This window comes from Mus pahari, chromosome 15 (genome assembly GCF_900095145.1).
Source record: "Mus pahari chromosome 15, PAHARI_EIJ_v1.1, whole genome shotgun sequence".
NCBI lineage: Eukaryota > Metazoa > Chordata > Mammalia > Rodentia > Muridae > Mus > Mus pahari.
In genome coordinates, this window is record NC_034604.1 from 2,352,806 (window position 1) to 2,366,699 (window position 13,894).

The 13,894-nt window shown below is 44.7% G+C and overlaps 1 protein-coding gene across 10 annotated transcripts in view; it reads left to right on the forward strand.

Moving 5' to 3' along the window:
• Nucleotides 1-12,583, forward strand: part of Zeb1 (zinc finger E-box binding homeobox 1) — a 170,649-nt gene extending 158,066 nt beyond the window's left edge. For all 10 annotated transcript variants that reach the window (XM_029547085.1, XM_029547086.1, XM_021214361.2 and 7 more), the window contains 3 exons: nucleotides 3,241-5,045; nucleotides 7,258-7,438; nucleotides 9,282-12,583. In XM_029547085.1, coding sequence (XP_029402945.1) covers nucleotides 3,241-5,045; nucleotides 7,258-7,438; nucleotides 9,282-9,901 — 2,606 coding nt within the window. In that variant the 3' untranslated portion in view covers nucleotides 9,902-12,583. The remainder of the gene's footprint in view (nucleotides 1-3,240; nucleotides 5,046-7,257; nucleotides 7,439-9,281) is intronic.
• The last annotated feature ends 1,311 nt before the right edge of the window (nucleotides 12,584-13,894 follow it).

The window sequence follows — 13,894 nt, forward strand, 5'->3', positions numbered from 1 at the left end:
ATTGTAAACACTATAGGAAAACTTGGTAGGGTTTCTGTGTTTGAATCAGATTCTTCAGTGAGGCTCCCAATGTTTCTCCCTAGAGTCATTTAGAAACTATGTGTCTGCAGGGTGGCCACTTGGATGCAGCCCAAGTATACAGCTATTTGAAAGTCTGTTTTATGCCAAGGGAAGAGTTTGAGGCAGGGCTTCTCCAAATGGCAGCCTAGGCCTGGCTGCACACAGCCAGCCTCCTACCCTGGTCTCTCCAGGAGATGACACAGAAGTTGAAACTAAGCATTTGAGAAACTGTTGCATCAGGCCATTGCTGTGACATTCTGTGTGTGTGGGACACACATTTGCATGTATGGATGGATGTGCATGTGTGTGCCACTGTAACCTGTGGAGGTCAGTGCAGGGTTGGAGCTCTCCTTCCACTGCAAGAGCCTGGAGCGTCAAGCTTGTCATCAGGCTTTGCGGAAAGAACCCTTATCCACTGAGTCATCTCACTGGGCCCATTTTCTTTAGGTTTACAAAATTTCAGGTGAGATTGACTTGAAACTTAAAAAAGAAAAAAAGCCTCACACTCTTCCTTCAGGAGACTTGGAAAGCACTTGCTCTCCGTGGTGCGTAGTAACAATTGAGCTGTGTACTCTTCAGAAAACATCTGTAGTGATTTTTTTTCTTAGTTTTTTTTTCCTTTAGCTTTTACATTTTGTTGAGTATCAGAGTCCAAATGTCCCAGATTGTCACTCTGTTGTCATCGTAATAAAGCTTTAGCTAGATCCCTGGGCAGATCCGTGCATATTGCTGGGCTGATGGGCTGTGTTAGTAGCTGAGCTGTGCACTGGACAATCCCATGTCTCCACCCAGGTAGGACAAAAGCATGCCTGCCTGCGGTATGGAGTACTGCCATATTCAGCACTGTGGCCTGGAAATTCCTGAGGAAGATCTGACCACCCCCCAACTCAACCCTTGAGAACCTGGAGTTTACCTCTGTTTTAGTAATGCTACTTTTTGACAGAACTCCAGGCCAAACCAATACCATAACCAAAATAAAAGGACATGCTCTGAAGTTAGAAACCAGGGATTCACCAACAGAGTAGAGTTGGCTTAGAATAATCTATTCTGTATACGTACTTTCTCACAGTGATGAAGTTATCAGGGTGATTCTGAACAGTAAGAAATGATAAGTAAAGTATGCTGACATTAATCTGTAGGTCGCAACCCCATAAGGTAGGTTGTATCACGCCGTGAAGACACACAGGCTCACAATGCTTCATTCACTTTTCCAAAGCCTCTTGACTAGTTCATACCATACCTGAGTTTTGTCACGGCATCCAACTCCAAGCCATGGCTTTGCCCACTGTGAAATACATGCCTGCCTTCCTGCTGTCTAGAAGGAGAATACTCCCGTGACTCATGAAAGCTGACGCCATTGTCCAGTCACTAACAGTGATGAGCTGAGCTGAGGAAGAACAATCCTCTTGTTAAACAGAGCTGCACTGGCATACACACGTTACCTCACGGCCACTGTACACTTGAATGGTGGTGCTGAGCATTGAACTCTATTCCAGACAGCGTGTCTGCAGATGCCTAATGACATGGGGAGCATGAAGAGGTAATAAACAGGACAGAGTCCTGAAACCCTGTCCTGAGAGAGCTTGGGAAGGACCCTGATAGTCAGTCTACCGGGAAGTGTGGAGTGAACCTGGGGTCTGTACAGTCAGGCTTGGTGTGCTGTCAGAGGGAGAGAAGGAAAAAGGCATGGCATGAGTGACAGCACCTCTGGCTCAGCCCTCAGCCTGTTTATTGGTGAAGAAAATGCTGCAGTTTGTAGGGAGCATACTGAAAGTTTTGTTGTAAATCTGATGACCTTCTCTAACACCCAGTGAAGAAGCGTCTGTATTCCCATGCTAGAGCCCCATAGACTGAAAAGATTAAGGAAGTGGTGCGTGATGGAGCCAGAATGTGACCCCAGTCTGTGGGAAAGAACCTGGCTGTCCTCCCCAGGAGTCCTGTGGGAGACAAGTGCCTTGTGCTGAACAGTTTAAGCATTGACTGATAATCAAATATGCAGATACGCTCTACTGAAGGAGCTCTAGAGAGAGGCTTCTTAGACCCCTTGAAATTCTAATATCTGGTCCTTCAAATAGCCACACTGCTGAGAAAGACAGGGCTCACCTTTCTTCAGTCTCAGGGACTTGACCCCAGGGCAGCGGCAGCTGCAGTGGCAGCAGCCTCCTTTGGTGGTGCTTTTGTTTAGCTCTTGAAAGAAAGGAAAGCATTCTGCTGTAATGGTCACTGGAGAGATCAGCACACTCACGTGTCCTAAGGAGCCACCAGTCTTCAAAGGTGTGGCCCACACTGAGGAGCTGTCAGAGGTAATAGCTAGTGAGACTCAGAGAACCCTACCTTACTGGAGCTGATCAGCCTGTAACCATAACTGAGTTAGAATCAACATTTTAAAATTAAACTTGTGTAACTTCATTTTAAAATTAAACTTGCCAGTACTTCTCAACAGTTTATCCCAAAGTCTATCTGATGGCCAAGGAAAACAAACACCTGGTGTCCTGGTTAGTCTAGTCAGCATTTCAGGGGAGGCCTTTATCAGCGGGGGCGTCTCTGGCTTCACACTGTTCTTCCTGCCACTTTACACCAATGTTAGAAGGAACCGAATGCAATCTGAATACAAACACAAGGCTTTACCATGCCCACTAGCATGAGAAGCTAAGTCCCTTCAAGAGCCCGGTCACTGAGGAAAGACACCTCCAACTAAGGGTTCCCCCCACAAGGGAGCCGTACAGACATGGGAATTTTTATCAATCAAAGGCACGCCTGCTTGTTAAGTCTAAAAGGAGATTACATTTGTTTTTCTTACCTCTAACATTAATTTCTATGGATGCTCGGGTGGAAATTCAACATTACCCAGACTGACAAAGTGGGATAAGGGAAAGTTACTCAAGAATAGACTAGTTCTTTTAACATTTGAGCGTCGTTGGAGTAGCAGTGCACAGTGGATGCTGTGCGTGTGCTAAGAAGGGTCCCTGTTTGGCTCACACACCATCCAGAGCACAGTTCTCCGCATGCTCTCAACATTTTTGTAGCTTTGGACTTGAAATGATAACTGTAAATTAAACAGTGTCATGGACATATAGAAGAGTCTTGCCTTTTTGTTTGTTTGTTTGTTTAATTGCTATTTCTCTTGTAGGGCCATGTGAAAATGTACTGATTCAATGATGCTGTTTTGTTGTTGTTTAGGAGAGAAGCCATATGAATGCCCAAACTGCAAGAAACGTTTTTCCCATTCTGGCTCCTATAGCTCACACATAAGCAGTAAGAAGTGTATTAGCTTGATGCCTGTGAATGGTAGGCCTAGATCAGGACTCAAGACATCTCAGTGTTCCTCGCCATCTCTTTCGACATCACCAGGCAGTCCCACACGCCCACAGATACGACAGAAGATAGAGAATAAACCCCTTCAAGAACCGCTTTCTGTAAACCAAATCAAAACTGAACCTGTGGATTATGAGTTCAAACCCATAGTGGTTGCTTCAGGAATCAACTGTTCAACCCCTTTACAAAATGGGGTTTTTAGCGGTGGTGGCCAATTGCAGGCAGCCAGTGCTCCTCAGGGTGTGGTGCAAGCTGTTGTTCTGCCAACAGTTGGTTTGGTATCTCCCATAAGTATCAACTTAAGTGACATTCAGAATGTACTTAAAGTGGCTGTAGATGGTAACGTAATACGACAAGTCTTGGAGACTAATCAAGCAAGTCTTGCATCCAAAGAGCAAGAAGCAGTGAGTGCTTCGTCCATCCAGCAGGGCAGCCATTCTGTCATTTCTGCCATCAGTCTTCCTTTAGTTGATCAGGATGGAACGACCAAAATCATCATCAACTACAGTCTTGAGCAGCCCAGTCAACTTCAGGTTGTTCCCCAGAATTTAAAGAAAGAAAACTCAGCCCCTACAAACAGCTGCAAAAGTGAGAAGTTACCAGAAGACCTCACTGTCAAATCAGAAACGGACAAAAGCTTTGAAGGGGCCAGGGATGATAGCACTTGCCTTCTGTGTGAGGACTGCCCAGGGGACCTCAATGCACTTCCAGAACTAAAGCACTATGACCCAGAGCGCCCTGCTCAGCCTCTACCCCCTGCCCCAGCCACCGAGAAGCCAGAGCCGTCTGCTTCATCAGCTGGAAATGGAGATTTGTCTCCCAGTCAGCCACCTTTAAAGAACCTTCTGTCACTCTTAAAAGCCTACTATGCTTTGAACGCGCAGCCAAGCACAGAAGAGCTCTCAAAGATTGCCGATTCTGTGAACCTACCACTGGATATAGTTAAAAAGTGGTTTGAAAAGATGCAAGCTGGACAGATTCCAGGACAGTCTCCTGAACCACCTTCTCCCGGAACAGGGTCAGTAAACATCCCTGCAAAAACCGAAGAGCAGCCTCAACCAGCAGATGGAAATGAGCCCCAGGAGGACAGCACACGTGGACAGAGTCCTCTCAAGATAAGGAGCTCTCCAGTTTTACCAGTAGGATCAGCCATTAACGGTTCCAGAAGTTGCACATCATCCCCATCCCCTCTAAACCTTTGCTCAGCCAGGAACCCACAGGGTTACTCTTGTGTGGCAGAGGGTGCCCAGGAGGAGCCCCAAGTAGAACCTCTTGATCTCTCACTACCAAAGCAACAGGGAGAGCTACTGGAAAGGTCCACAGTCAGTAGCGTTTACCAGAACAGTGTTTATTCTGTCCAGGAAGAACCCTTGAACTTGTCTTGTGCAAAAAAGGAACCACAAAAGGACAGCTGTGTTACAGACTCAGAACCAGTTGTAAACGTAGTCCCACCAAGTGCCAACCCCATAAACATTGCTATTCCTACAGTCACTGCCCAGTTACCCACAATCGTGGCCATTGCTGACCAGAACAGTGTTCCGTGTTTAAGGGCACTGGCCACCAACAAGCAGACTATTCTGATCCCCCAAGTGGCATATACATACTCAGCTACAGTGAGCCCTGCCGTGCAGGAGCCGCCAGTGAAGGTGACCCAGCCAAGTGGAAACCAGGTTAGTAAAGTGTTAAACTAAGTTTTTCTAGTAAAGAAATCTCTGTCTGTAGAGTCAACCAGATTGTTACAGCTGTCATGTTTAAAGGGAACTTAGGGGGTTGCTTTCCTTGTGTGGCAGGGTACCTTCCTTCCCTTGCTACTCATCTGCGTTAGGGCATCAACCACAGGTGAAAGTGGATTCTCTGAAAACCAGTGCATGAAGCCAGTGGAGACCTCATAGCGTTTAGAAGCATAAGACAAAACTTAGGATGCTCACTAATTAGATTAGGTTTTCAAGTTAAGTTTTCAGAATGGTGAGTTTCCCCTTTGCTTATGATCACTGTTAAACAATCATGCTCCCTGATCACTGTTAAACAATCATGCTCCCGTTCTCCATAAAGCCAAGAGAGGTTCTGCTGGTACTTCATGTGCCAACTCCTTTGTTAGGAGTTAGAAGGTTAACCTTCGGTTAAACAGAGTATTCTGGAACTCAGATAGTGTTTGGTTGTAGGTACTCATGAGGTGTGCCTGTGGCCCAGGAGTGCCACGCCTCCTGAGGCCTGGCTTTGTTTGGTTCTGGGTAGAACTCTGCTGTATTGCTATATGCTTCTCACTGTCTATCCAAAATCTTCCCATGTCACTAGGCTTGATATCACCACTTTTTCATCAGTCCCTTTAATTGAATCAAATGCCAGGGATGGCCGTTTGATCTTACTGTAGCCACAGCTACAGTTGCTCCGTGTCCTGCCCAGGTTTGCCCTGTGGCCTCCTGTGACCCATCAAGACTGCCACTCATCAGCATCCCCAGAATTGTAGTAACTCTTAAAAAAAAACATGACCATGACCAATGACACTAGATTTCTAGTGTGTGTGTGTGTGTGTGTGTGTGTGTGTGTGTGTGTGTGTGTGATGTATACTTGTATATGTACAGGTGTGTTCACCCGTGAGTGTGCATGTGGAGGCCAGAGATTGACAGTAACTGTCTTCCTAACCACTCCAATATTATGGGGACAGGGTCTCTCCCTGAACCTGGAGCCTACCGTTTTGTCTAGAGTGACGGGCCCCACTGTCTGCCATCTTCCCGGCCCTTCTTGATATCTTTGAATTTAAAGAAAACAGCTTTTACCATTTCAAGTGACTTTGACTATATCAAGAGCTATGAAGTAGAGTCACTTTTGCACTGGCAGCTATCGTGACAAACAAATGAGTGGCTTTGCTTGTCATATCCAGCTTTCAAAAGAACAGCAGGTTTATAGGCAGAACTCTAGGAGATTCTAGGAAAGACGCAATGGTCATAGGTGACCTAAGTCTTCCAGGCTCCCTGCAGGCTTATCCCATTGAGAAAGCACCTTCTCCTAAAGTGACTTCCCTGAGACCATCTTGAGGTTCTGTGTCATGTCTTGTGTGTTTTATGACAATTGTAAGGGTTCTCTTTTACAGACAGCTACTCCTATTTAAAAATCTCAGCCCTCTCAAACTTTTCCTCCTCATGCCAGGAAAAGTGTGGACCGAAGCAAACCCCTCTTGACCAGACCAAGGGAGCTGGTCAAAGGCCTCTCGGATGGAGGAGACATTTTAAAGACATTATCTAAACTACGTCTCAATTCTTCCTTAGTGAAACGCAGAATTTTTATGAAGAACATAGTAAATGATGAATTGGAAATGAGTGGTGAATTATCAAGCTCACTGATTAAACCTTTCTGCAAAACCACTCTAAAATCATAATTTGCCAGAACAAAGTAAATATGACTGCTGTCCATCTGATATCTTCTTCTGGTGGCCTCTCTTTTGGTACAGTTGAAGAATGTTTCACTATACCCTTTTCTATGTTGTTCCCAGCCTCACCTGTGTCTCTCTGGGCCTGTAGTGTGTGCTAGTGCCCCTGGTGTGTGCTTGTGCCTTGGGAACTGTCAGCAGTCACTGTAGTGTGTGTTCGCTGGGCTCAGGCGGTGGGCTTCACATCTAACATGAAGTTTCTCTTGTGCATCTTCTGATTTTCCTACATTTATTTACTTATTTATTGGCAGTAGATGCTTTGTGGGCCAGCTCTCACACATGGAGGTCAGAGGACAACTTGTGGAAGTCAGTTCTCTCCTTTTACCATGTGGATCCCAGGGGTCCAACTCTGGTCATCTTTCTTTGTGGCAAGTGGCTTTGTCTCCTGAGCCATCTCACTGAGCTTATCTCTTGTGAATCTTTTTCTTTGACATTTAATCCTCTTTTTCCCTTAGGATGAAAGACAAGACACTAGCTCAGAAGGAGTCTCCACGGTGGAGGACCAGAACGACTCTGACTCCACGCCACCCAAAAAGAAAACTCGGAAGACAGAGAATGGAATGTATGCATGTGACCTGTGTGACAAGATATTTCAGAAGAGCAGCTCACTGTTGAGACACAAGTATGAGCACACAGGTACGTGGGGGACCTGGGCATGAGGTTCTGAAGGTACCTGTGGCCCAGTGCACATGAAACATGCCCATAGCATATGACGTTCTCAGTTCTGCCCCTTGGTCTCCACTTCTCACATAGTCTTCCTGCGGAGCAGTGGCTTGGCTGTCCTGCTGCCTAGACTTCCGTTTCCCCTTGAACTCCTCGGTGTCTGCTGGCAGAGCACTTGTGCTGCACCCCTTCATTCCCTGCATCTCAGCCTCTGCTGACACAAGGTGAAGAGGCCCCAGCTCCGGAAAGCAGCTGGGGAGCACCAGCTGTCCTGGTGCAAGGCTTGCCTCCTGTCCACCTAAAGGTTTTAAAAGGAAAGACCTTTTGCATAAAAAACTGAACTTGATTTTAAGATCACTTCAGCCCGAAGATTCTGTAATTCTCCCCAAAATACACAGACCTTAGGCTGATCTGGGACCAGCAAACAATGTCTTGCAAACCAAACAAGGCTCCACTTAGCTCTGACGCTCGTGAGCCAGACTAGACGTTTACATTCTTTGTGATTGAAAAGGATTTTTTTTAAAGATAAAAATCAAACTTTGGCACTCTAAATGATGTTTGATTCTGCCCAGTCATCCCTCACTTGCCTGTTGCTGGTTGCAGTGGGGACAAAGGCTAGCTGGTCCCAAGACACTTCACTAGTGAGGGCTTTTACAGAAGATGTTTGCTGACCTGCCCCTCCCAATTCCCTCTCTCCAGAGCCATGCTGGTCTATTCTAATATGTGTGCCTTTGTGGCCTGGGAAGTCCAGATAGGAAGTATGTACCAACCCCTGTGGGCTGAGAACTCACTCCATGACTGACTTCAAGCCTGAACAGCTTTCAGACAACTCCAGAACTCTGTTAGTTTAGCAACAGGCTCCTAGCTGATAAGAACTGCATAGCCAACCAGTTTCTCTCCAACAAGATGGCTAGATGAAAGACTGGTTTCATCGTGACTAATCCCCAGGATCTTTTCCCTGGCCCTTAGCAGCCACTTAGCTACAGTTGCAGTAGTGACACACATACCCTCCGCCTCTCACCACCAGTGGTAACTCATTCCCCCTGGTGAGAAGACATGCAGAGAAGTGAGACACTTGGGTGGTTGTGCGGTTGAAAGCTGTACTTCTCTAACAAAAGCTTGGGACCATGGCCCTCTTACTTGTATTCACTGAGATAATTAGAAAATCTCCTAATTCTTTAAAAATAGTTCAATAGTAGTAATATCAAAATTAAAATGATATCCTAGCTGTAAAAAAAAATGTCAAAAGTCATTTCTGGATTTTTAAGTGCTGACTGGCTCATAGCACTGTAGTTAGTAATAGCCAGTCCTGATTATGCCAGCTGTCCTCTGTGTATCCAGTGTTGCTCAGGACACACCTACTCATGAGGGGCAAGATCACAGCCCTGTGGGGCAAAAGCTATTTTAGATGTTATAAAGAACTTCACATCAGCTCTACATTTGTGCGAAGTAAGTAGAAAGAGCTGTGAGACATCAAAATGCCATGGAAGCCCCCTCTTCCTGAGATTGTCACCATGGCTCATGGGAGCATCGCTTGTAAACATTCTGCCATGTGGTCCTGATGTATGGATTTTTGGCATTTCCACCTTTTGTAATTAGCACTGGCCTCGTCTGCAAAGCAGTATATAGCCTTGAATTTTCACATAGAAAAAATGAACCATAGTATTATTGTTAAGTACAGTTCGGAGCCTGCCAGTTTCTTGAGCATGGAACTGTGACCCCTCCTCTTTCACAATCTGAATGTCCCTTCATGCTCCCAAGCACTCTGTTCATTTCTGCCAGTGTTCTGTTTCATAGCTACATTCTTACCTTGCAGGTAAGAGGCCTCATGAATGTGGAATCTGTAGAAAGGCATTTAAACACAAGCATCATTTGATTGAGCATATGCGGCTGCACTCTGGGGAAAAGCCCTATCAATGCGACAAGTGTGGCAAGCGCTTCTCACACTCGGGCTCCTACTCTCAGCACATGAATCACCGCTACTCCTACTGCAAGAGAGGAGCTGAAGACAGAGATGCCATGGAGCAGGAAGACGCTGGGCCGGAAGTCCTGCCGGAAGTCCTGACAACTGAGCATGTTGGTGCTCAGGCATCTCCCTCACAGGCTGACTCAGACGAGAGAGAAAGTTTGACAAGGGAAGAGGATGAAGACAGTGAAAAGGAGGAGGAAGAGGAAGATAAAGAGATGGAAGAATTACAGGAAGGAAAGGAATGTGAGAACCCACAGGGGGAAGAGGACGAGGAGGAGGAAGAAGAGGAGGAAGAAGAGGAAGAAGAGGAGGAAGTGGAGCATGAGGCAGCAGCCAAGACTGATGGTACAGTGGAGGACAAAGCTGCACGGCAGGCAGGCAGCTTAGAGCAGAAGGCCAGTGAGGACGAGATGGAGAGTGAGGTTGAGAGCGAGCAACTGTCTGAAGAGAAGACAAATGAAGCTTAGGAGTTCTTCTAAAAGGAAATTCTACTTGGTAATGAAATTTGCTCTATATTACCCACGCTTTTCATGGAAACATGGCTCCTGCGCTGTGGTTCCTGCTCACTACTGTGTAATGTCAGAACTGAAAAAACAAAATACTAAAAAAAAAAAAAAAAATCCGGGTGTGCCTGAACCTCAAACCTAGTAATTTTTCATGCAGTTTTCAAAGTTAGGAACAAATTTATAACATGAAGCAGCTTAGAAAACATTAATGACTCAGAAAACAAAGGTTTCTTAGCAGGTTACAGGAAGCTGGATGAGCATCTGGCATGGCTAGCAGTATTATCACTCTTATGTTGACTCATTCTTAAGCTCTACAATGGGAGAAATTTTATAATTTTTTATTGGTAAACATATGCTAAATCCGCTTCAGTATTTTATTATGTTTTTAAATGTGAGAACTCCTGCACTACAGAATTCCCCTCACAGGGCGGTAGGAAGCAGTCCAAGCCATGCTGGCTACCTGCCGCTACCCAGTCAGTCAGGGGATAGGACCTCTGACGTTAGATGCCATGTTGCCATCTAACATGCATTGCTAGCCTTAAGGAAGCAGCCAGAGAAGAGCTGGAGTTTCTTACTCGTGTGATTTTAAATGGAGTTCAAAGGTTGTCGTTGAGTCCTGACTGCAGGGACGACCAGTGTTGATGTGGCGAGGACGGCAGAGGCGGCAGAATCAGTGTCCGTGATTGTTTGCATACATTAGCGACCATGAAGGATCTATAGGAAGCAAGCGCTGTGTCCCTTTGGCCTTAAGCAAGACCTGTGCTGTAAGTGCCATTCTCAGTATTGCAAGGCTGTGACAGCCTTCCCTCAGTGTGGCCTATATTAACTAGCATTTGTTGATTCGTTTGTTTTGTCAAAATTCCCAAACAAAACTCAAAACCACTGACTGTCAGAGGAGCTGAAGCACTGGGGCATCTCACCCTTTTGTTCCTCAGTACTCATTTCATGTTGATTGACTCTCAGAAGTCTCTACAGAAATAAAAGGGAAATTCTCCAAACTACTTAATCCATGTACTTGCGTGTCAGGCATGGATATGCCATTGGTTTTTGGCTCACAGCCGTTTTCCAAATGTTAGTTATTACGGACCCAGGTGATGAACAACAGCAGCTGATTTTTACCTATCAGTATTATTTTATTTCTTTTAGTTTATAGATCTGTGCAACATTTTTGTACTGTATGTCTTTAAGCCTGGCAGTATTAATACCCTTCTTACTGACACGTACTTTTAGTTTTAGAAAACTTTTATATTTATGTGTCTTATTTTTATATTTCTTTATTTATTACACAGTGTAGTGTATAATACTGTAGTTTGTATTAATACAATAATATATTTTAGTATGAAATTTTGGAAAGTTGATAAGATTTAAAGTAGAGATGCAGTTGGTTCTCGTGCATTGAGATTTGATTTAACAGTGTTCTGTTAACATTTATACTTGCCTCAGACTGTAGAACAGAGTTTAAATGGGAATGTATTAGTTTTACAACTACAATCAAGTCATTCTCCCTTTACCCAGTTTTTAATATGAAACTCTTACACTTTGACACTCACTGTGTGTGACTCATAGCATGCTGCTCTGCAGTCCTCTGTTAAGGGTTAGCCCAGCCATAACTCATTCCCTTAGCAAGCCAAATTAGAATTGCCTTCTGTAAACAGTGTTGGGAACAATGTCTAACATGTGCCAATTTGTTCCTGTATCCATGTATGTAAGCTACCAATCTGACTCTTCCTTTTAAGTTCCTTGTTACACCATGGTCATTTTCTAGTTTTTTACCAGACTCCCCAGCTCACAATAAACGCATCAACAAACCTGACCTGTTGTCATTCTTTGGATCAATATCAAATTTCCTTTGGAAAATTGTCTATGAAGTGGGCATTACATCCTAGAGCTTCATTCATCTTGAGCTGAGTTTGTAGACACAAAGTATTTGAGACACTTAGCACAAAGAATGCCTTTTCCTGTGGGGGAAATGGCCCTGGGGAAGCCCTCTGCACAGGTTGTCCCTTCTTCCAAAACCCACAGAGCAAGAGCCTTCTCCTCAGGGAATGTCAGGGCTGCGCAAGCTTAAGATGCTTTTTGCTTGTACTCTGCCACTCTTTGAACCCTTCTCATTCAGCTCAAGGGCTGTCACTGATGTTCCTCCCCATGTCATGGTCATGCCTCATGTACCCCCTACTCATGTCTGCCACTCAACAGACATTCATTGCATGAACACAGAAACTACACATTTGCAGAGCTTAGCTGTGCTCACTGTTTTGCCTCTAATCTGAAAGTTTATAAGGTAAATGATTCCCATAGTGTGCTGGTGGTCTTGTTTGAGTCTTATAGGCACTTAACCATAGGAGATGTAATAAACGACTGCCTTTGAAGTTGCTCTGTTGTTGTGATGTGTGGAGAGTTTATTTCTCGGTATCTTTCAGGTGCTCATGTTTATGGTACAGGGTACAGACATTGAAAGCTTGGGGTGGGACTACCTCAAAAAAACTTGATAGACCTGGTTCTGACAGAATTAGGACACACATCCTATGCCAAGACCCCACATTCTTATGATCTTGTGTGCTCCCCATCTTCCCACACCACAACACTTACTTCCCCTGTGTCCACTGTCAGCAGGCTGCCTAATTTCCTGTCCCTAACACCAGCTATACAAAAAAAAAAAAAGTACTGTAAAGGTTATGAGATGCTAAAGTACCGTTCTTAGGGGATGTCCACTAGTCATGAAAGTAAATCTTGGAGAAGATGGTGCCTCATCCATGAGTCTAGAAGGCTAATGAAACTAACCACATTACCAGGGAACAGGTCTATCCAGGGCTCCCTCACACCAGGAAAGAGCGGCATTGGTGTCCTGAGATGCATCTGCCTTGCTGCTTTTATCAAGATTATGTCTCGGAGAGCCTTAAAACTACCTGGAGAAGCCATATGACCATGACCACATGAAGAGGAAGGAGAGTGGGGCTCCGAGGTTCATGCCTCTGTCCAGCCTGCATCACATTTCTTGTTGAGGTGCATTCTGGCCCAGCCCTAGACAAGAGGAATAGAAAATAGTGCTGAGAGCAGCATGCATCCTGGCAGAGGAAGGTGGAGACTTGGAATTGTTCTCAGTTTCTAGTGCAAACTTAAAAGACAGCCTCAGGGAGGGGCTGTGAAAGGGGTTAAGCTCACAGAGAAAGCTAATCCTGGATTCCACCTGAGATCGCTGGGAAGCTATATTAGAGCAACCATGTAGTAATTTTATCTCTGACAGAACTTCAGACCTACAGACACACTTCTGCCCAGTAAAGACAAATTCACCCAGAACACACATTTATTTACCCCAATTACTCCTGGGACATTTACAGGGGAAAAAAAACATAGGGCATAACAGAATTCTCACTTTTGAGATGGAAACCAGTTTTGCCTAACTACTCAGTGGTTAAAAACAAAAAAACACCCAGAATGCCTGGCGACCTGAGTTTCATCCCTAGCACTCCAGAATCCCAGAACCCACAGTGGAAGAAGACAAGCTCTAATATTGTCCTCTGACCAGCATTTGCATGTCATTCATGCACATGCAAACTAATCATAAAATTGTTTAGATAAACTATAGATCAGCAATAAATACATTTTTAAATCACCTAAATTGTTACAAAGTTGTTCCTGATGAAAAAGATGATTCACAATGATGGCATCTTATGTCAAAAATTGTAGTATAAAGTTAAGTGATGTGTCCAAGAGAAGGCACAGTGTTAAATGCCAACAACAGGAGAGAGCAAAGGACTAATACACACCTCCACCTCAAACTGTACAAGTAAAACACAAAGCAGGAGAGAGCCAATAATAAGGAAAAGAGAAAACAGTGACATAAAAAAGCCATGTAAATCAAGTCAACCTCTGAAAAGGTAGATTTCTAGCCATACAGTCCAAGGTAGATAGAAGAGACAAATTGCCTATCTTGAGAGAAACAAAGAAAGGCAA